At 43.8% G+C, this 21,592-nt stretch overlaps 1 protein-coding gene across 1 annotated transcript in view; it reads right to left on the bottom strand.

Annotated features, from left to right (window-relative positions):
- Positions 1 to 21,592, bottom strand: part of FLVCR2 (FLVCR choline and putative heme transporter 2) — a 53,372-nt gene that overhangs the window by 15,357 nt on the left and 16,423 nt on the right. Inside the window, exons 2-3 of the mRNA XM_019733702.3 lie at positions 11,633 to 11,774; positions 8,246 to 8,386 (exon numbers count right to left, since the gene is read on the bottom strand). Of these exons, the coding sequence (XP_019589261.2) occupies positions 8,246 to 8,386; positions 11,633 to 11,774 (283 nt within the window). The remainder of the gene's footprint in view (positions 1 to 8,245; positions 8,387 to 11,632; positions 11,775 to 21,592) is intronic.

Below are 21,592 nucleotides of genomic sequence, written 5' to 3'. Positions count from 1 at the left end.
GTGCTCAAGTTTGACACCCACTGGTTCAGCTAGACTTGTGTGGTTGGGTTATCAGTAGCCATCCCCGGTTCCCAGGCAGCCAGGAGACTGAATCAGGGCTAAGGCAGAGATAGGAGATAGGAAGGGGGGTCTGGAGGGGTACAGGGGCTCACCGTGGAAAGCTGCCATTCTTTGCAACTGTTTCTACAGTCCAACCCTAGAGGATTTAGGAGCTTATGTATGGTTTCTGAATCAATCTTTACTCTAGTTGTTCCTCCATATTATTGAAGGTTACTAGACACAGTTAATAAATAGCACAAGTCCACACCACTGCCCCAACCACGGGGCTCGGTGTCCCACACTGAAGGGCAGGAATGGAATGCTTGCTCTGCCCTATGCTGAGTACCTCTTACAGGAATACAAGTTATTGTGCTATATTTGGGTACGATGATCCCCAGCAAGGAAGGCCTGCTGGGTCAGGGCCATATTCCTCTGAGAATGTGATCTCCCCTAACAGGCCTGGTCATTCCTGGTATTGTTAGGTAGACGTCAGAAAATGTAGGGGGAAGAGAGATAGAAGGGGGTCCATAGTGCCCACAGAAAAAGCTCATAACTAGTTTTGATTAACTGCCTCCAGCCACATATCTGTTTTTACAACAGATGACAAGAGGTGGTCTGGAGCAAGGTCTGAGTCAACAGACTTCCCTCCCCCCATCTTAGGAGGTCACACCCTTCCGTGGAAGAGCATGCACCACTTTCCCCCCCAAATCAATATGTAACTCCCTCACCCCACCCGGCAAACTACAAGTTCTCGAGACAAGGACTCTCTCTCTCTCTGGCCCTCTCTCTCCCCTCTTCTCTCCCCCCCACCTCTCTGTGCCCTCTCTCCCCCTTCTCCTCCTCTCCCCTTCTCCCCACCTCGGCTAGGCCCATTCTCTTCCCTGAGAACGTATCACTAATAAACCTGCTTGCATATTCATCAGCTTGCTGACCTTTGATTCTTCACTGTGTTGGCAAGAAGAACCGAGATTCCAGTAACAGTATCAGTCACCCAGTACCAGTCACCGAAGAGGAGGGCTTTAAGAAGGCAGAAAGGACTCATCATCACTCTGAGTCTCTTTCTCTCCTTGGTCAAGACCAGTAAACTGGTCTAGAGACCACGGGCATTAGAAGTTCTTAGAGTTCAAAAATGCAGATTCCTGGGCCCTGCAATGGGCCCACTCTATCTGAATGTCCTAGAATGGGGCTAGGAATCTGCATTTTAACAAAAACAAACAAACAAACAAAACCCTGGGTATTTCTTAAACTCACTGGAGGTTGGAAATAAATGGCCTTGAATACTGAAAATCAAAGAACAGGCCGAGGCTGGCTGGTGGACTCAACCTGGAGGCAGCTGGGGCAGGCACGGACTTCAAGACCATGAGAATGACCCATAACACACCTATCTGAGAGGTTCTCAGCCCTGCTGCAAACCAGAATCACCTAGAATGCTTGTTAAAGCTGATTGCCAGGCATCGACCCAGACTTCCGGAATTCGAATCTCCAGAAGAGAGGCGTGGAAATCTATGCACACATTCAACCAAGCACTCCAGGCAATTCTATCATCAGGCAAGCCTGGGAAACACGGATCCCAAATCCTATCTCTGTGTTCTCTGGTTACTCTGTGTTCATTTCCCTCTTGTCCTTCCTAAACTTGCAGTAAACCCTTGTTTTAAAGGGCCAGCCTGACCCCAGGGAATCACAAGGATTTTATACTCACTCTTAAGCCAGGACCTTAGAGGGGGCACAAAATGCCCTCCCTAGGCCCATGGAAGTGGGGCAATGGTAAAGCCCTTGAGACCCCTAAGGGAAGGTGTCCTCGGGACACACATTGAGGCTCTGGGTTTAGATGCCTAACACCGGAAGATGATTCAGAAGCACTGGAGGCAAGGCTGGGCGATAACATGGAAAAGCATTCCCTTTGAGGACGTTCTTTAGAAGAGGAGAATTTTCAATAATTCTTTTTAACAAGGTAGTTGTTACACCATCGCCATAGATGAAAAGACATGTTCTTCACCCCACACTCACTGCTGATATACATCACAAGGTCAGCCCCACCCAGAGTCTGTTAGACCCTGGGAGAATCTAGTTCCAGCCTGTATCTTCCTGCATTGCCAAACTTGGAGGAGGGGGAGGGAGGCGGGCACTTTACCAGAGGAAGAGGCAGTTTCTTATTCCTGTGATAGTTTGGCAACATCAAACACAACCTCTGCACCGCCTCCCTCTAAGATGGGCTGCCAGATATAAGAAAAAAGGAAAAAATGAACAGCATACCTGTTTGGTTACGTTTGGATTTCAGATAAACAAATAATTTTTTAGCATAAATATGCCCCAAATATTGAGTAGGACATGTTTATAGTAGAAAAGAATTTGTGGTTTGTCTGAAATTCAAATTTAACTGGATGACCCTGTTATTTCCAAAACCTACCTCTAAGGGTGTGGCCAGAAGCCTATAGGGAAAAGCCAGCAACACTCAAATGGACACTGGAATGTCCTCAACCTTCACAGTGTCACTGCACCTCAGCTCTGGGCAGCTGACAGCAGCTGGAAGAAGTAGTTGGAAAGCCTCTATAGACACAATACTGGATATCCCACCAGCTGCATGAGAGCTACTCCCTACTTAGGGAAATGTAGTTCAGAACAATGAAAGAATGTAGGAAATCAGCACGTTTATCAAGGTAATAGCAATGTGGATGCACGCAGTGTCTTTATTCTCAATGGCTTTAAAAGCTTTCATTTCGGGCGGCGGGATGGCTCAGTTGGTTAGAGCGCAAGCTCTCAACAACAAGGCTGCTGGTTCAATTCCCACATGGGATAGTGGGCTGTGCCCCTGCAACTAAAGACTGAAAACGGTGACTGGACTTGGAGCTGAGCTGCGCCCTTCACAACTAGATTGAAGGACAACAACTTGGAGCTGATGGGCCCTGGAGAAACACACTGTCTCCCGATATTCCCCAATAAAATTAAAAAAAAAAAAGCTTTCATTTCCATTCAGAGCACTTCAATGGGAAGCAAATGTTACAGTTTTCTGAAGGGGGTATAATAATTCGAGAGACAAAGGATGGGTGAAGGCGGTACACTCAGTAATTGGCAGAGCTGACACCAAAACTCAGACCTCCCATTCCTTAAGAGCCAACACCCACCAGTCCAGTATCCAAGGTTCTTACTCCAAGGCATGTCTCCCCGTGTCTAACAAATTGTCTGTGAAATATTATCATCTGTGAGATTCCCAGCTATGTGCTCTTAATTCAGAGGAAAATACAGACATCATATGTACAATATAAAAAGGATGAACCATTTCCTTCTTCAAAACCCAACCTGAAACTACAGGGAGGGTGGGGATGCTGGAGGATCTGGGGGAAGGGAGAGAGTTCAAAGCTTCTAGCTGAATTTATAGAATTTTTTTTTTAATTTGGAGCAAAGCTGGGAGAAAAAACAGAGATTTGCAGGTGGACTGAGTGCCAATCAATCACTGCCTTTACACGACGTGTAAACCTGAAAGAAAATCACTAAGGTTGAGACCCCATCATCCCCAAATCCCCAAGATGGCTAGTCAGTCGGTTGATCCACCGTAGAAGAAAGCAACCCTTGGGGAACTGGTCTGGAGGATTAAATCTGAGGAGGGACATACTCCCACTAGGTAGACCCAAAAACCACTCAGGCAAGCAGGCTAAGAAAAGAGCCCTGGCTCTGTCTCCATGAGGCTTCTTTCTACATGAGGAGGCAAAATGGCGCAGTGGTTAGAAAGATGGACTTTGGCAGACAGAAGTTTATATCTAAGCTCTATTGCTTGCTAGCTGTCCAATTGTGGGAAGGGAACTAAAATCAGAGCCTTAGTTTCCTCAGGTATAAAGTGGAATAGAGTTAAGGACCTATGTCATGGGTCTGTTTTGAAGCTTAAAAGAGAGAATGCATGTAAAGCAGTTAACATGGTACCTGACACACAGTAATGTCTTGATAAATTTTTTTTCAAATCAGTGATTACACCTAAGAATCATTTCTTTGCTGGCAAAGAGCCCTATCTTCAAGCCCAATCTCTACCATGAAAATTAGGCTTGTGGTTCTCTGAAATGAGTACAAACATCCAGATTAGTTCAACTCCCTCTCCCTGGGATAATCCCAGGCCTTTGAGTAAAATGTTAATAAACTCTATCTATACACCAGAGACTCAGAAGTGAATTGCTTTTCTAGTTTAGTGACATCTCAACTTAAATAGTGATTTACTGCCACCCATTTCTCTCCTTCTGGGACTCCTATTATGCGTAAGTTGTATGCTTGATGGTTTCCCAAAGACCTCTGAGGCTCTCCTCATTTCTCTTCATTCTTTTTTTTTTCTGTTCCTCAGACAGGATAATCTCATTTGACCTATCTTCAAGTTTGCTGATTCCTTCTTCTGCCAGTTCAAAGCTGATGTTCAGCCTTCTAGTGAATTCTTCATTTCAGTTATTGTATTTTCAATTCCACAATTTCTATTTGTTTCTTTATTTCTGTCTTTATTGTTATTCAACATTTGGTGAGACATCATTCTATACTTTTCTTCTATTCTTTAGACATGTTTTTTTTAGTTCTTTGAACATACGTATAATAGTTAATTTACAATCTTTGTCTATTATGTCCAACGTCTAGGGTTCCTCAGGAACAATTTCTAATAATTGCTTTGTTTCCCTGTGTATGGGCCATACCTCCCCAATTCTTTGCATGTCTATAATTTTTTGTTGAAACTGGATATTTTAAATGCCATGTCAACACTAGAAATAAGACTTCCCTCCATCCCCAGGATTTGTTGCTGTTGCTACTGTTTATTTAAGTGACTTTCCTGGTCTAATTTTAGAAAGTCTATATTCTTTGTCATGTGTAGCCACTGAAGTTTCTGCTCCATTAGCTTGTGGTAAGCTAATGATTAGACAGAGATTTCCTTAAATGCCTTAAACCAATAAGTCTCCCACCTTTGCCAAAGACCTCGTGTGTGTGCGTGTGTGTGTGTGTGTGTGTGTGTGTGTGTGTGTGTGTGTGTGTTGCAGCTCTCCCTCAATGGTCCAGCTGCAGACAGGTGACAAATCTGCCTTCACCTTCACTTCCTGCTCACACAGAGACTCAGGGTCAGCAGAGGTGAGCGTTTAGGGCGTTCTCAGGTCTTTCCTGGGCAGTGCAGTTCTGCATGTGCCTGTGGACTTCTAGATTCCTAAGAATACGTGGGAGCTTTTCAAAGCCCCATGGACATCTCCTTCTCCAGATATTCTTTTGAAGATTTTTGGCCAGCCTCTTGTTTACCCTAACTGGCACTGCTACCTCGGGCAGCTGTGATGTCAAAGGACTGTCTTCAATGAATACCCTGAAAATAGAGATTTCCCACTGAGCAAGCTGAGTTGGGTCAAATACAGGCAAATACTCTGAATGGGGACTTTCCAGGGACCTACCAGACAGCTAAAGTAGTGACCTAGTGAAGGGACTTTTGGGGAGCTCCAAAATTGTTTTGCCCTCTCCAGTGTCTATGAGGCTGCTGGTTTTCACAACTACTAGTGACTGGGAGGTTACTGCTTTTCACAACTACCAATGGCCACGAGGCTGCTGGATGTCAAGGCTATCACAGAGCCTAGGAGAGGAGGGCAAATTAAAACACAAAGCTCACTGTTCTTACCACTATTCAGCCATTTTCTTAAATAAATGCCCCTTAGATTGTTGCAAGCCTTTGGTTCAGAACGCTGAAGAAATTAATTTTGACAATGCTTGCCAATGTTCTTGTTGCTTTCCTGGAGGAACAGATTTCTTCATCTGTTAAATGGTCCTGACTCCACCATTCCCTAAGTGCTTCCCTATTTATTTCCTGTGCTATCACTCAACCTAATAGATAAGGAACAGTACTCAGAAGTACAGGACTAAAACCACTCTGCCAGATTAAAGACCATATGAGCAACCAGCCACGTATGAGGGAAAGAGGAGTTGCTTTGCTCACACAGCATGCCCAGAGCTCAGTCCTTAACAACCAAAAACAGCACTGTTCCTGCTACATTTTGACTTTGTTCTTGCTTTCATGGGTCAGTGACCTGGCCCTGCCATCAATAGTCTCCAGCACTGAAAACCACAACTTCTGGAATGGGACCATTGTCCCCTTATCACCATCATCACCATTCTCATCCATAGGAAATATTTATTAAGCACTCATCTACCCTAGAATCCCAAGGTAGGGCTCAAATATCATGCAGTCAGATCTAATATGATGGTCAAAAGTCAATGCACTCACGATGTTTAACTCCAGGAAAAAGTGAAAGTTGTTAAAGCTGTGGAATTCTGAGTCTGGAAGGGACATCAAAGGTCATCTGGCTTCACTATCCATCTATATACCATAATATGCCCCACAATATCCCCCACTAAGTGGTTGGTCCCATCTACCCTTGAGTGAAGTTAAAGGTAGCGAAAAGTAACTCATAACTTTGTTAGCTGGACATCTTAAATACTGGAAGCTTTGTCTTTATATTGTGGATGAACGCAGAGACATATTCAGAACTGAGAAGTTGGAGTGAATGACCCGAGACCTTGAAGACTAATCTGGTTATCTACAGCTATTCCAAATGCGAGGTCACCTAAATATTGTGTATGCTTGAAAAACTTAGGTGTGCCTCTCTACCCACGGATGATACCACCTCTTATCTAGTGCCTCAGCAGATAAACACTTTAATTGAGATAAAGGGCACTGATAAACCTAAAGTGAAATCTTGGCAATTCTAGGGAGGCCTATAGCCAATTATGGAGTATGCATCAAGAGTGCAGGTGTTGGAGTTAGACAAACCTGCATTTGAATCCTGGCTCTGCCACTTAAAAGCTGTGTGATTTGAACTAGTTACCTAGTTTCTCTGAGTTTCAGTTTCCTCATCTGTTAAATGGGGATACCGTGTTTCCCCAAAAATAAAACCTAACAGGACAATCAGCTCTAATGTGTCTTTTGGAGGAAACATTAATATAAGCCCCGGTCTTATTTTACTATAAGACCCGGTCTTATTTTACTGTAAGATAAGACCAGGTATAATATAATATAAATAATATAATATAATATAATATAATATAATATAATATAATATAATATAATATAATACCGGGTCTTATATTAATTTTTGCTCCAAAAGACGCATTAGAGCTGATGGTCCCGCCAGGTCTTGTTTTCAGGGAAACGCAGTAGTTATAGTACCTACCTACCATGGTGCGGTAGAAGTTAAATAAAACATATATGAAAAGTCTTGGCACATAGTAAATGCTATTGTTGTTAAAACACACACACACACACACACGTGGTTTGTGAACCTATAGAAAACAAGGTTATAGCCAATTGGGGTTTCACCAAGAATAAGTCATGTCAAACCAGTCTCACTTCTTTTCTTCTTTTTTTTTATATGGTTATTGAGCATGTTATATAGTTGTTGACTCTTGATTATAAACTAACTGAAGGATTAAATAGTCAAATGCAGGATGGATAGCAGTACAGCCGGATGGCTCTCTTTAATAGAGTGCCATGAGGTTCTGTCCTTACCTTTGTCTGGTCTAACATTCTTATTCAAGGTGGGAAAGAAGTTGCAGAAAACACCATGCTGGAAAGGCAAGCCAATACACCAGCATAAAGAATCAAACTTATCTTACCAAAAGCCAAGAAAATAAAATGAATGAGGCATGTTGTCTTGCATTCGGGTAAAATAAAGGAGTCAAAGACCTCGGTGCGAGTGTGTGTATGCTAAACAATGTTATACAAAAGATGAAGGAAGATGGGCTGAGGAGTGGTTCACGTAGCAAGACTCCTATATGCATGCACGCATTTATTCATTCATTCACTCAGTAACTGCAGGAGTATTCACTCCACACCAGCCCCTGCTGAGGAACTATAAAGACGAAAAGATATAGATCCCTGCTCTCAGGGAGTTTACAGTCTGGTGAAAAGACAGATCTGGAAGTGGAACAGCACAGTAAGAGAGGAAAGGTCACCTAATAACTGTTTTACAGTGGTGATACTGACATGAAACTTGGAGGATCGGCAGGCGTTTGTCAGACAACCTGACATGGGAAGGAATGGTTTTCTAGGTGGACTTTTCCGAACATGCAAAGGCCCTCATGTACAGCTGGCTCTTCTAGTGCCTAACAATTCACATGCACATTTGGGATTTGGAAAGGGCGCACGGACACATCAGGAGTGTTGCCTCACATTGCCAGTGCAAGTACACTCCTGGACACATCGGCACCTTACCGTAGGTGATGACGAGCAGCACGAAGTTGAGGTTTTTGAAGAGCCGGACGATGGCACTTAAGTACGAAGCATCAGGGGAGGCCAAGGCATAGCTCAGGGACTGGGCCCTGCTGGGGGGGTGTTTCGGCTTCTCCTTGAACACTGGAAGGAAAGAAACAGAGCCGTCACTGAACATCCTGCTCGTCCCACGCCAGCAGGGCTGACACATGGTTGAGAGCTGGCTCCACCACCTGAGAAGGACCTAAGACTCAAAAGGAAATATTAATTCTTCCATTAAATCCTTTACCGTTTCCTCCCTGGAAGCTGCTTTTCACTGTCTGTAGCTGAGTGAGTGGTCTATTGAGTACTTTTTCTTCACGTCCGCTGGACTGCTACAATCGCTGGGCCTCCCAGGCAGTGTTCAAGGATCAAGCAGTCCCATGATCACCAGCAAATAACATACCGTGGAGAACCAGTGAACTGGTTCACATAGCAAGCCCACATGGATGGAAAGGAAGTGAGAGCTGAGGCTTTGGGATTAGTGAGCCCCGTTAATGGCTTAGCACCAGAGCTCTTCTCAAGGAAGGAGGCGCTACCTTGTCCGTGCTTAGCACAAAGCCTGGCAACAAGAAATATTCCCTGAGTAAGTAAAAGGAACTTCCTCTATTGGAAAAGCCTCAAGTCCATCAGCAATGTCTCAACATCTGAATCAGATACTGCCTCACAAAGAAAGAAAATTACACATGCTCTGGGTAGGAGTGGCTACTCTGATAGGAAGTGCTGGAGAGGGAACAGTGGGAAAACCATTCATTTTACACTCTATTTACAGTGCAACTGGTACAGTCAATTTAACTGCATTGATCACTACTCAGTTCCCTGGGGGGGCAAAACAGTTTAACCAGTTTTTTTTATTAAACTGCCCCCAATTGGGTCCAAGCAAGCACCATGTAGCCTCCCCCACACCCTAGGAGAACATTCCTTCTTCAGTTAGAGGAAGCTCTGGAAATGCGGTTTAATGCCTTGAAGATCAAACCTCCCTCCACCCCCCCAAAATAAACCCTCTAGCCCTGACTTCAGAGTCCTGCTTCTCTCTTCTCGGGAGGTAGTTCTGGATAATTTCCTCCCGGATAACTTCCCCATGCTGGGAACCTCTCATCTATTGTCTTGCCTGTTCACCTTTCCTTCCATCAGGGAAAAGAAAGCAAGGCCAGTGGTTATTTATCTCTGTAACAACAGGTGCTAGGTCAAGAACCTGGCAACCACAAACCAGAATTCAGATAAGATCTTTCAGTTCTTTACTCAATGAGCTATTATCTGTGCTTGATAATAAAATGCCAAAATGTAAAATGTCCTACCTCCAGGATTTCACCTGCAAAGTACCAGGCCCTCATCTGCTACAAACACAAGAATTTGGAACTGGGCACATTACAATTTGAAACTTAAAGTCTGGCTAAGAGGATCTCTGGCTGAACTGTTCTTTCCTGCTCTCATCCACAGCTCTACAGCTTCTCAACTTTCCAGAAATGCCAAATCCTCTGTCCAAGATATCCTGCCAGTTTTTAGAAGCCATCCGGCAGCGCTTTCTCAGCTTGGACCCTGGGGAGGGAATGACACAGTGAGAACAGAGGAATAAGGTACACGATTATAAAACTGTTTGACTCTGGAGGGGAGTCCAGAAGGAAGGAATGAAACCTTTACCACGTGAGTGGAACTTTCAGATATTAGCAGGAAAACTGGTTAACCTTTAGACGGGTGACTAACTGAAAATGAAAACCTCTACTCTGCGGTTTCAGAATTTATCACAGCCCGTGTAATATCAGATGATAAAAGAGGATATAAAATTATATTATTCATCAATCGTATGGTGATGGGTGGTAACGAGACTAGTCGTGATCACTTTAAAGTGTATACAGATGTCGAATTAGAATGCTGTACACTGGAAACTTGTGATAAAATTGTATTAACCAAATATCTCAATGATTAAATGTACATGCATATAAAATAGTAGTTATCTGAAGTTGGCGGTTAAGATTAACTCATACGAGACTAAATCAGTGGTCATTCTTTTCGTTTTTTTGTATTTTCTAATTTTTCCATTATGAGCATATAGTACTCTTATAATTAAAAAAAAAAAAAAAAAAACTGGTACCCAGGTATTCTCAAGTGAATCTATGAGATTATTAGTGTCTGTGGGTCAATTCTGTTTTGTTTTGTTTTGTTCCAAAAATTTAGAGTATGGCATTAGATAAGTTTAGGCTTGAATCCACTCTCTGGCACTTACTAGCTACTTTTTTTTTTTTAGATTTTATTGGGGAAGGGGAACAGGACTTTATTGGGGAACAGTGTGTACTTCCAGGCCTTTTTTCCAAGTCAAGTTGTTGTCCTTTCAATCTTAGTTGTGGAGGGCGCAGCTCAGCTCCAGGTCCAGTTGCCGTTGCTAGTTGCAGGGGGCGCAGCCCACCATCCCTTGCAGGAGTTGAACCGGCAACCTTGTGGTTGAGAGGATGCGCTCCAACCAACTGAGCCATCCGGGAAGCAACTCAGCTCAAGGTGCCGTGTTCAATCTTAGTTGCAGGGGGCAGAGCCCAGCATCCCTTGCGGGACTTGTGGAACCGGCAACCTTGTGGTTGAGAGCCCACTGGCCCATGTGGGAATCGAACTGGCAGCCTTCGGAGTTAGGAGCATGGAGCTCTAACCGCCTGAGCCACCGGGCCAGCCCTAGCTATTTAATCTTGAATAATTTATTTAACTCCTCTAAGTCTCATCTTCCTCTTTGTCAAATGGGACTGATAATGGTAACTTCTCTCAGAGGTTTGTTGATTACATGAGATCAGGCATGCATAGCACAGTGCCTGTGATATCATAAGTGCTCATGGGGCTTTATCAAGGGGATCAGCAGCCTGCCCATTAATTCTGGTGAGGTCCTATTAGAGAACTGTTTAATGATAATGAAACCTTTACTAAGCCGCTAACAAAGTGCACAAGACCAGCCATCCTGTTTCCCCGAAAATAACACCTAGCCGGACCATCAGCTCTAATGCATCTTTTGGAGCAAAAAATAATATAAGACCCAGTATCATGTTATGTTATGTTATGTTATGTTACGTTACGTTATATTAATAAGACCTGGTTTTATATTATAGTAAAATAAGACCGGGTCTTATATTAATTTTTGCTCCAAAAGACACATTAGAGCTGATGGTCCAGCTAGGTCTTATTTTCGGGGAAACTTGGTAGCACTATATTGGGGGCGATGGCTCAGGCTAAAGCATTTGAAGACCATTGGAAGCCTGGCTCCCAGTTTCTGTAAATATCCAGCGTATTCAAGGGCCGTGTTCACAAGGGCTCCACCAAAGCCAGCAGAATCTCCCTGCCTCCCCACCCCCAGCAGTCTACTAGTGCACTTACGGATGATGACAAGGATGAAAAGTAGAGTGGCCACACCTCCTATTATGTAGAACATGATGCTGATGTGGTAGGCAAGTTTGTCCTGGTCTTCGATATTGGGTACCAAAACCGGAGGGACCAAAAAGCCAATCGCAATTCCAAGCTATAGAAGACAGACAGTCAATTAGTTTCCAATGGCCAAGACGTGACAATGCAAATTTAAAGAGACTGCTAATAAGAAACATAATCCCAGTCCTTCTTAAAGCCCACCTATTGAAAAAACTTATAGTTGGGGTTCTCAATGCAATCTGGGTCTTCTCCAGATGCAAACGAATGAACAGTGGTTCCTATACTCCCATCTCTATGGTAGAGTAAAATAGTGTTGACTTTTTTCTTGTGTCACTTAAATTCTTGATTTCACTGACTCTGTTAACCGGGAGCTCAGAGACCAGCTGGGGGAATAGTTTTACACCCTATAACCCCCAAAACTTGCATTCAGTAAGACAGACAAGTCTAAAGTTGTTACCACATTTATAAACATGAAAGTTTAAATTCATTGTGTAAACAACTGACAAAGTATCGGTGGTGTGAAGTCATATGCAACTACATACATTTATACACACAGGAAGTGGGCACACACAGACTGGCTACACACACACACACACACACACACACACACACACACACACACCAACAAATGAAAATATCTCATATCTGCCTTGGAGTTCAAACTCCAGTGACCTGACAGATAATGGGACTTGGGTGTTTCTGAGGCCACAAATGCCTTGATTCAGTAGTGACAAGCTGTGACACAACTCCCAAAGCCCTTTTGCCACATGTAATACCAAAGCAGAAATTGAAAAACAGCCTGAGAATTCAGGCAAGCTTCAAATTCCAAGAGTGAAGGAAGATAAGTAAGTTCATTGTCTTAAGGTCCCACATTTCCTTTATTGTACCGAAAGAAACTACAGGTAGAGAAGCAATTTACTTTCTTTTTTTTTTTTTAAATACTTAGTTTTTTATTTAGAAGACGTCATATATGCTATATGTAAAAACAAATTCTAATAAAATTAAGAGTATGTTTTAATTTTAAAGTGCTTATATAACTAGTAAATATATTGAAATTAATACAAATTATTCTCATAATACATTTAAGTATTTAGCCATGAATTCACTAACCATCAGAGAAATGCAAATAAAAACAATGAGATACCACCTCACCCCAGTCAAAATGGCTGTCATCAATAAATCAACAAACAAGTGCTGGCGCAGATGTGGAAAAAAGGGAACGCTTGTGCACTGTTGGTGGGAATGCAGATTGGTGCAGCCACTATGGAAAATAGTATGGAGGTATCTCAAAAATCTGAAAATGGAACTACCTTATGACCCAGCAATTCCACTCCTGGGTATCTATCTGGAGAAATCCAAAACTCTAATTCAAAAAACTTTATGCACTCCTATGTTTATTGCAGCACTATACACAATAGCCAAGACCTGGAAACAACCGACATGCCCATCGGTAGATGACTGGATTAAGAAACTGTGGTACATTTATACAATGGAGTATTACGCAAACATAAAGAAGAAAGAAATCTTACCATTTGCAACAACATGGATGGACCTAGAGAACATTATGTTAAATGAAATAAGTCAGACAGAGAAAGACAAATACCATATGATCTCACTTATATGTGGAATCTAAAGAAAAGAATAAGTGAATGAATTAATCAGAAACAGTTTTGGAGACATAGAGGAAAAACTGAGGGTTGCTAGATGGTCGGGGGGTGGGGATAAGGGGGAAGGTGAGGGGTTTAGAAAATAGTCGGTAACCACACGATGGCCATGGGGTTTTGAAAATTAATTTGGGGAACGTAATCAATAATGTAAAGATATTGTAGGGTATCCGATGGACACGTGTCCCATTTGGGAGACCACCTCAGGGGTGATGTAGATGCCTGATCTCTGCACTGTACACCTGAAGCTGAACAATAATGAATGCCAACTATAATTTTATATATATAGTCACACACACACATATATATATGTGTATATATGTATGTATATGGTTACAGGAAGCGGAGTACAGCATTAGGAATAGAGACAGTGGAAATGTAATGGCTCTGTGCGATGTCAGAGGGATAGCGGATGGGGGGAGGGGGGATCACACAGTGTGCGGGATATAAATGATAAACGTCTAAGTATTGCTTTGTCTTGTGTACCTGAAACTAAAAAAAGAAAAGAAAAGAATGATTTGCAATTTACTTTCATTCCACACTACAGCACCATTCATCAGCTGCCAATCTGCTGACAGTCTTGATCACTGGTTTTCCAGCCTGAGTGGCCGGGATGGTCACTAGTGGTTCTCAGCTCTGGAATGTTCACAAGTCATCATCAATAGGCTCAGTGCAGGGTTCTTCCAATGTATGCCATTGTATAATCAATCAATCAAACAGTTCTTTAAAGCATCTACTATGTGAAAAGTATTCTGCTAGGATATATGAGGACGTACCAAGATGTATATGGCAGGGTCCCTGCCTTTAAGGAGCGTTCTAATCAATCTGGTGGGAGCAGAAGGGATTTAAAACAAAGATAAGAATGATAACACAAAAGGTGGTATTTGTGTGTTGAAATTATAGAATGTTATAGTTTGAAAGTTCCTTTGTCATCCTCTATTACAACCTGATTATTAGAGGGCCAAATGGAGGTTAAGTGAGGTTGAGCTCTACAGGTTAAGTGACTTGTACAGGGTCATACAGAGTTCTAGCAGCGCTGAGATGAGAAAACAGATCTCTTGGCTTCTCAGGCCAGCACTTCCTGCACTGGGCCTGGCAATGTCCTCCTAGGCTAAGAGTCTTGAGAAAGGCCCAAGTGAGTAGGCCTCTTCAGAAGAGGCCTCGGAACTTGATCTGATCCTCGGCCACGCTGATGTGTCAGAGTCGAGTCTGGCTTCTTAACTGTTGATCTGCAAGACTTTGAAGGTAAAAACCAGACACAGACAGAGGGGCAAATGCAACCTTGATAGCTGGGAACGTGGGTCCACTACAGGTCGTAGCTGGCCTCCTAAATGCTTTGAAGTTAGAGATCTAGAAGTTAAATAGAATCCCAGAGGGTCCCTTTTGCAAGAATGAGGAAAGTTATGGGACATCATCCAAGGTTTTGTGATTCTTTCATTCCCGAAAGGACCCTGACATAAGATCACCTAATTGCCAGCAATCTTCTGCCTTGAGAAATAATAATGGAGAGGCAGATTGGGAGAGTCAGTTTTCTTTTTCTTTTAAAGATTTTATTGGGGAAGGGAAAGAGGACTTTTTATTGGGGAACAATGTGTACTTCCAGGACTTTTTTTCCAAGTCAAATTGTTGTCCTTTCAGTCTTAGTTGTGGAGGGCGCAGCTCAGCTCCAGGTCCAGTTGCCGTTGCTAGTTGCAGGGGGCACAGCCCACCATCCCTTGCGGGACTCGAGGAGTTGAACCGGCAACCTTGTGGTTGAGAGCCCACTGGCCCATGTGGGAATCGAACCGGCAGACTTCAGAGTTAGGAGCACGGAGCTCCAACCACCTGAGCCACCGGGCTGGCCCAAGGAGAGTCAGTTTTCATTTTCTATTTCATTTTTGCTCTTTCTGCAAATTCAAAGGTGATTTCTAAGCATTGTTACATCAGTGGTCATGAGCACTTCCAGAGCAAATGTCACCATTAAAAACATCTGTGCAGCCTGAGGGCTTTGAGTAACAGGAAGAAGCCATACTTTGTGTAATGTATTGCTTGGCTCATGCATTTGGCAGAGCAAAACTAAACCAACTGGCTGCTTCTGGTGTAAGATTCCCACACTTAACTCACTACACAAAAACAACACATATGTTCTATCGGCTCTGAGAGCTGCAGAACCACTGTCCCCATCACCATCCACAACAGGACACTCGACAAAGTCCAGAGTCACAATTAAAGCAGAACCCTGGCACAAAGCTGCCCTCCCCAGTGCTGCCTGGTCAAGAATACACCCAGACCATCAAGGGAGGACCCTGGGGCCTCCATAAAAGGCAGTGAGCTCTATGTCAACACCATGGTGATGGCTTTGGTCCTAATGTAACAGGGACGGAAATAAGGGTTCCATCTGGGCCCTTTCCTAGGATCCCAGGCACCTCATCCTCCTGACTCAGACCAAAGATGGACCTTGCTCTTCTTGGTAGGAGGTAACCACCTCAGCAAACAGGTTCTCACCCATCCGACCTCATTCCTCCTCGGTACATTCCTCCTCCAGGCATACCTGCTATTCTGAGAAAAGGGAGCCCACTCTCAGCCCCAGATCAGGGCCCCTATTGCCTCATTCTTTTCCCCTGGGCACAGTCTCTAGGTCAGAGTTGGGCCTGTTCTCTTGGATTTCAGGGCTCCTAGGAACTGGCTCCCTGGCACTAAGGGTCACAAATGTCCCCTTATTGGGTCAGCAGTTTTCTCTGCAGCAGAGTCCCCCAGCTTGAAGGCTTACTTCAAACTTGATGTCCCTATGACCTACTCTGGGGCTCTCCCCCATGTTGTTCATTTTTAAATGAACCCCTCACCTTCTTCCTTCTACCTCAACATTCCTCGGAGACATCTTCACTCTGAAACTGTGGTTAGGGTCGGGAGGATCTGAGCCTAAATCCCAGCTCTACCAGTTACTAGACACCTAACCTTGGGCAAAGTTCGTTCACTGCTTTGTGCCTATTTCCTAATCTGCAAAGGAAGGCAATACTACCTAGTTATACTGTCTAGCTCCCAGGGTCATCCAGAGGATCCTACGAATGGACTGTTCAGCAGAATGCTTTACACCAAGGAGGCGCTCACTCCCCATCTGTAAGCCTGGTCCTTCCACCCTCTGCTCTCACAGAGCCCTGGGGACAGGAAGGAGAGGAGAGGCCAACCGGACTCATAAGATATGCTTGGTTTATTTACAGCAGTCACATGAACCACCCCCCTCTTCCTTCCCGGCTTCTCCTCTTGGCTCTTTCTCCTCTCCATCACCCTTGACTCTGTCCTCTCACACCCACCCTGTCCCAGGCCCTCTAATCCTTTCAGGCAACAGTGATCTCTCCTCACCGCCCTGTACGATATATTCAGATGCACTCACCCCAAAGTCTCTGTTTGAGGAGCCAGCCCTGTCAGAGGGAGGACGCCAATCCAAACCCCTCAGCCTGCTGTTCTTGCTTTTCTTCACCTACTTTCAAGCTGCCTTTCCAGTCTCATCTCCTCTACTTCCTTCGATGTCCATGGTACTCCAGCCAGATGGGACAATTCACGATTCCAACCTTTTCATCATCTAGTCTCCACCTCTGTGCAGGCAGCTTCCTTGCTGGGAACGGTCTCCTTCTTTTAATCTTTCAGAGCCCATCTCAAAGTCAGTTCCTTCATTGGTTTTGCCTGATTATCCTAACTAGGCATGATCTCCTTGCCCTAATCTCCTCTGATCCTTTAGTTTTGAGTTATTTTTCTAACACTAATCTGGTGCCTGATAAACACAACCAGGGCTTACTCAATAAATGCGTGTTGAATGAATGGGCAGCAGTTAACTGACATGCTAGAAAAATATTACTTCCCTTCCCGATGAGCCTTGAGCCCAGACCCATGGAAATAGTTGTCTGGAAATTTAAATCTAGGCAAGGCTCTCAGAGGAAGTTTGCTATTTAAAAAAACATGATTGAACAAAAAAAAAAAAAAAAAAACAACCAACAATCCAATTAGAAAATGGGCAGAGGAGGTGAATAGACATTTCTCCAAAGAGGACATACAGATGGTCAATAGACATGAAAAGATGCTCAAAACCACTAATGATCAGAGAAATGCAAATTAAAACCACAATGAGATATCAGCTCACACTTGTCAGAATGGCTATCATCAATAAATCAACAAACAACATGTGTTGGCGAGGATGTGGAGAAAAGGGAACTCTTATGCACTGTTGGTGGGACTGAAAATTGGTGCAGCCACTATGGAAAACAGTATGGAGTTTTCTCAAAAAATTAAAAATAGAACTACCTTATGACGCAGCAATTCCACTTCTGGGTATTTATCCAAAGAAATCCAAAACTCTAATTTGAAAAAATATATGCACCCCTACATTCACTGCAGCACTATTTGCAATTGCCAAGATATGCAAGCAACCTAAGTGTCCATCAATAGACAACTAGATAAAGAAATTGTGGTACAATTTCTTTACAGTGGAATATTATGATTCCACTATAAAGAGGATGATTTAGGGCTCACTTTAAAACACACTTTCTCTCAACCGTAGCTCACACCTGACTAATGGTACCAAACAAGTTGAAACTTGTCACACACTGTTATTAAGGTTTGCCACTTCCCATATTGAAGATCCCTGCCTTTCTGTTGGATGGCACGTGGCAGCGGATGGCACATGGCAGCAGCATTCACCACATTTTGTGATCACAACGGAAAGACTTCATGTCACACATCGCTTGCTTCTAGTACAGCAATTTCGGTCAAATAAAAACATTATGGTGTGTCCTCATCCACCTTATCCACTGGATCTGACACCGTGTGACTTCTAACTCTTTCCCAAAGTCAAAATGATTCAGGATATCGAGGCAGCCACGACAGCACAACTAAAAACACTCAGGAAAGAGGACTTCCAGAACTGCTTCAGAAAATGGCAAGGATGATGGGATAAGTGTGTTCAAAGCAAGGGGGAGTATTTTGAGGGGGATTAATGGCAATGTGTCTTTTATTCTAATAAAAATTTTTTAATTTAAATATTCACTGTATTCTTTTATCACACCTCATGTATCTACACATCTGTATATATATATTTGCAATGGTAATCTGAAGCTAAGGTTCACAGAGTACCACGGCTGAAAGGTTCACAGAGTACCACGGCTGAGGAAAACTTAAGCTACATAGATAAATATAAGAAAATGCTAGCGTATAAAGGGTTATTTGAGTCCATACAGAATTTATGGGCACTAAAATGTGCTAAAAATGCAGGATGCCTAGATTCCATTCCATACAAAAACATGCCACACACTCCTGGCACTGTGTGCTTGACACTGTGTCTCAGGCATGGACAGCACAGCCACCAACAAGGCCACCACAGAAGCACCACAAAGATGGCGCAATGACGGCATGCTTGCACACTCTAATACACCTTTCTCATCCTATGAATACCCCTTCTTTCTCTCTCTTTGGTGTCACTTAGACGTTTGCTTATACCTGCAGTGAATAATCTGGGCCAAATGATGTACCAACAGGGGCTCCAGGATTCCACATGTAAGGGCCTAGGTTAGAGTGAAGGTGCTCTGCAGGAAAGTCACCTTTGGATGTGTGGAGGAGGCTCAGAGGCAGTCCTGGGACTCAGTCTGTGGATGCCCCAGAAAGAAGCAAGGAGAACAAGGTGGCTGCCAGGGCACTGAAAAACTGAAGTTGAACAACAGTTTGTTTAATCATGGAAAACAAGCCTCCGTCCACGTAGGAACGCCAGGCAGCTCCTAGACAAACGCCAGGCTAAGCAGTAATGTGCATACAAAGCATGCTCATTTGATAGTAGTTTTGAAATCCCCAAATCCAAGCCCTGGGCTTCTTTTGAAAAGGCCAGCTCAGGATTAAGGAGGTAGCACACCTTTAGGAACAAAAATAGTCCCATTGATTTGGGGGGAAAATCACTCATGAAAAGGTTTACGGATGTAAAAGGCTAAGCTTCGGTCTCTAAGAATTTAGGGAACAGGGTCAAATGGTCAAGTCTAGACTTCCTGAGAGCTCCCGCCCCAGTCACAGGGTTTGTCCTCAAACCTGTGATTATGCTGGTGGTTTATACTACCCTTTGACATGCTTGGATTTCCTCAGACCTTTGGGGGAAAGAGGTTAGGGAAATGCAGGAAGCAGCAGCAACTGAAATTAGGATAGCGTACAGTGATTGATTTCTAAGTAAGAATAGCAGTAACAGCTGATAGATACATTGTGCTCGCCATGCCACACACACTATCCTAAGTCTCTCTCTCTCTCTCTCTCTCTCCCCCCTTCCCACCCTCCCTCCCTATTTTGAAATTGAGGAAACTGCCATTTAAGTAGCTTTCCCAAGGTCATATAAGAGTAAGTGATAAAGCTGTACTTCAAGCTCAGGTCATCTGTACTCGAGTCTGTATCTTAACCTTTAGGCTAAATGCTCAGGCCTTGATCCAAACTAGAAGGAAGGAAACTAATACATCATGAGCACCTACTATGTGCCAGGCAGCATGCCAAATGATTTTTTCACATGTTATTTCATTTAAGGCCTCACAACCACCCTCTAAAGTTGGCATCATTATTCCTGGCTTGATTTTTACAGATGAGAAAACATCTGTCATTTGCCCAAGCTCACTCAGCTTTTTTCTAATGGCAAAACAGAGATTCAAACCTACGACTGTCTGACTCCATATCCCTTGAACAGAGTAAATGCCATAGAAGTCACTGCCCTCCAAGACTTGACAATTCCTCCAGTTTTATATGCTCAACTCTATCATTCAAGCACATCCCCTGATGGAAGAAGCAATGGTGAGAGGTGTCTCCAGCCCTAGTCTGTTTTTGTTTACTGCGTAGTTACACCTTATGGCATTTCTTGTTCTTATGTAATGTTTAGTTTGGGGTTTTCTGCATGTAGGGTGTTGTCTCTCCAATTAGCTTGAGGACAGGGACATTGACTAACATTTCTTTGTGTGACATCTCCCCACACTGTGCCCAGCACAACGCCAAGAACAAACATAGCACTTGGGAAATGTCTTCTGAATAAAGAGACAACTCTCAGAAGCTCAAACCTAGCTCAGTATTTCCAGTCTTCTCTACAGCACACACGCTGGGCACAGGCGCAGTTTGCTGTACTGCAAGAGTTTACCATCCAAGGAAAGCAGATGCAAGGTGAAATGACACAGGGAGGACCTCAGACTTAGAGTTCCCCAAGATCACACATGGAGGCCACTGGAGAAGAGGCTGATCAACTCCCCACCCCAAACCTGCACTCAATGTTTATTGAAGATGTGAAGCACTGATAGGAAGCACCATACTAAAAAGTAAGGGAGGAGACAACATGAAGAGCTCACATCACCAAGCGTATAAGCTATCTAATATACCTTGATCTTGACCTACAGCCTTGGTGCTGGGTTTCCTCCTCATCTTTGGGGGGTGCAAGGTAGCTGAAGAGCAGAGGTACCCTAGGCTGTGAACAGAGAAGATGCTACATTTAGGGAAGGGGTCTGAGTTCTACAGGGAATGTTTTTGATTAAGGATGAAAAGGAATACTGACCAAGGGCTTTATGTATTTTTTAGCTGCTCCTCATATTTGTGCCTATTTTCAATCATCAACTCAGGAAGCTCCTGGTGCACACACTCACCCTTTTCAGGGTCAGGGTTCTTCCCCTTGAACTTGTCCTCATGGTGACATCTGTAAAGAGGCAGTCTAGGTCTACATTAGAGCAGATGTGAATCCTCCTCTGCCTCCCCTTTCACGGAGAGCCCAAATCACTGCTGGCTTCATCACTTAACGGTCCCTCTGCTGAGTGCTGGTGGCCAGTGACCACGGGCATGCAGCACTTCCCCAATGAGGGGGTGTCTTTCAAACCACTGGGCCAGCCAAGGTGGCAGAGTGCAGACCTCATTTTCTCCATGTTTTTCATATTTGAAGTAGGCAACATGGAAAGCTCCCTTCAAATGCTTTGGGACTTCCCACCAACTCTGTCCCAGACACAAGGACGCAACAGCCAACCCAAGGACCCTACTGTCCTGTGTGCTGTTGCCCTGATCCACTTCACCACTCCCTGCCTTTTGACAGATGGTGGTGGTAAGACAGCCCAAAGCAGAAGATGTCACACACTGTCACTTCCACAAGTAATTCATGTGACAATGTTTCTACTTTTCCCACAGTTTCTCCTAAGTCTGGCTGGACTTTCTTGGTAACAGTACTCCCGTTCGGGTTTTCAGCAGTCATCCTCAAACCCCCGCGATTACTCATGGACAGGCTGTGGAA

The sequence above is a fragment of the Rhinolophus sinicus genome, chromosome 3, assembly GCF_057876585.1.
Source record: "Rhinolophus sinicus isolate RSI-liver-muscle chromosome 3, RSI-T2T, whole genome shotgun sequence".
NCBI lineage: Eukaryota > Metazoa > Chordata > Mammalia > Chiroptera > Rhinolophidae > Rhinolophus > Rhinolophus sinicus.
This window is presented reverse-complemented; position numbering and strand designations above follow the sequence as displayed.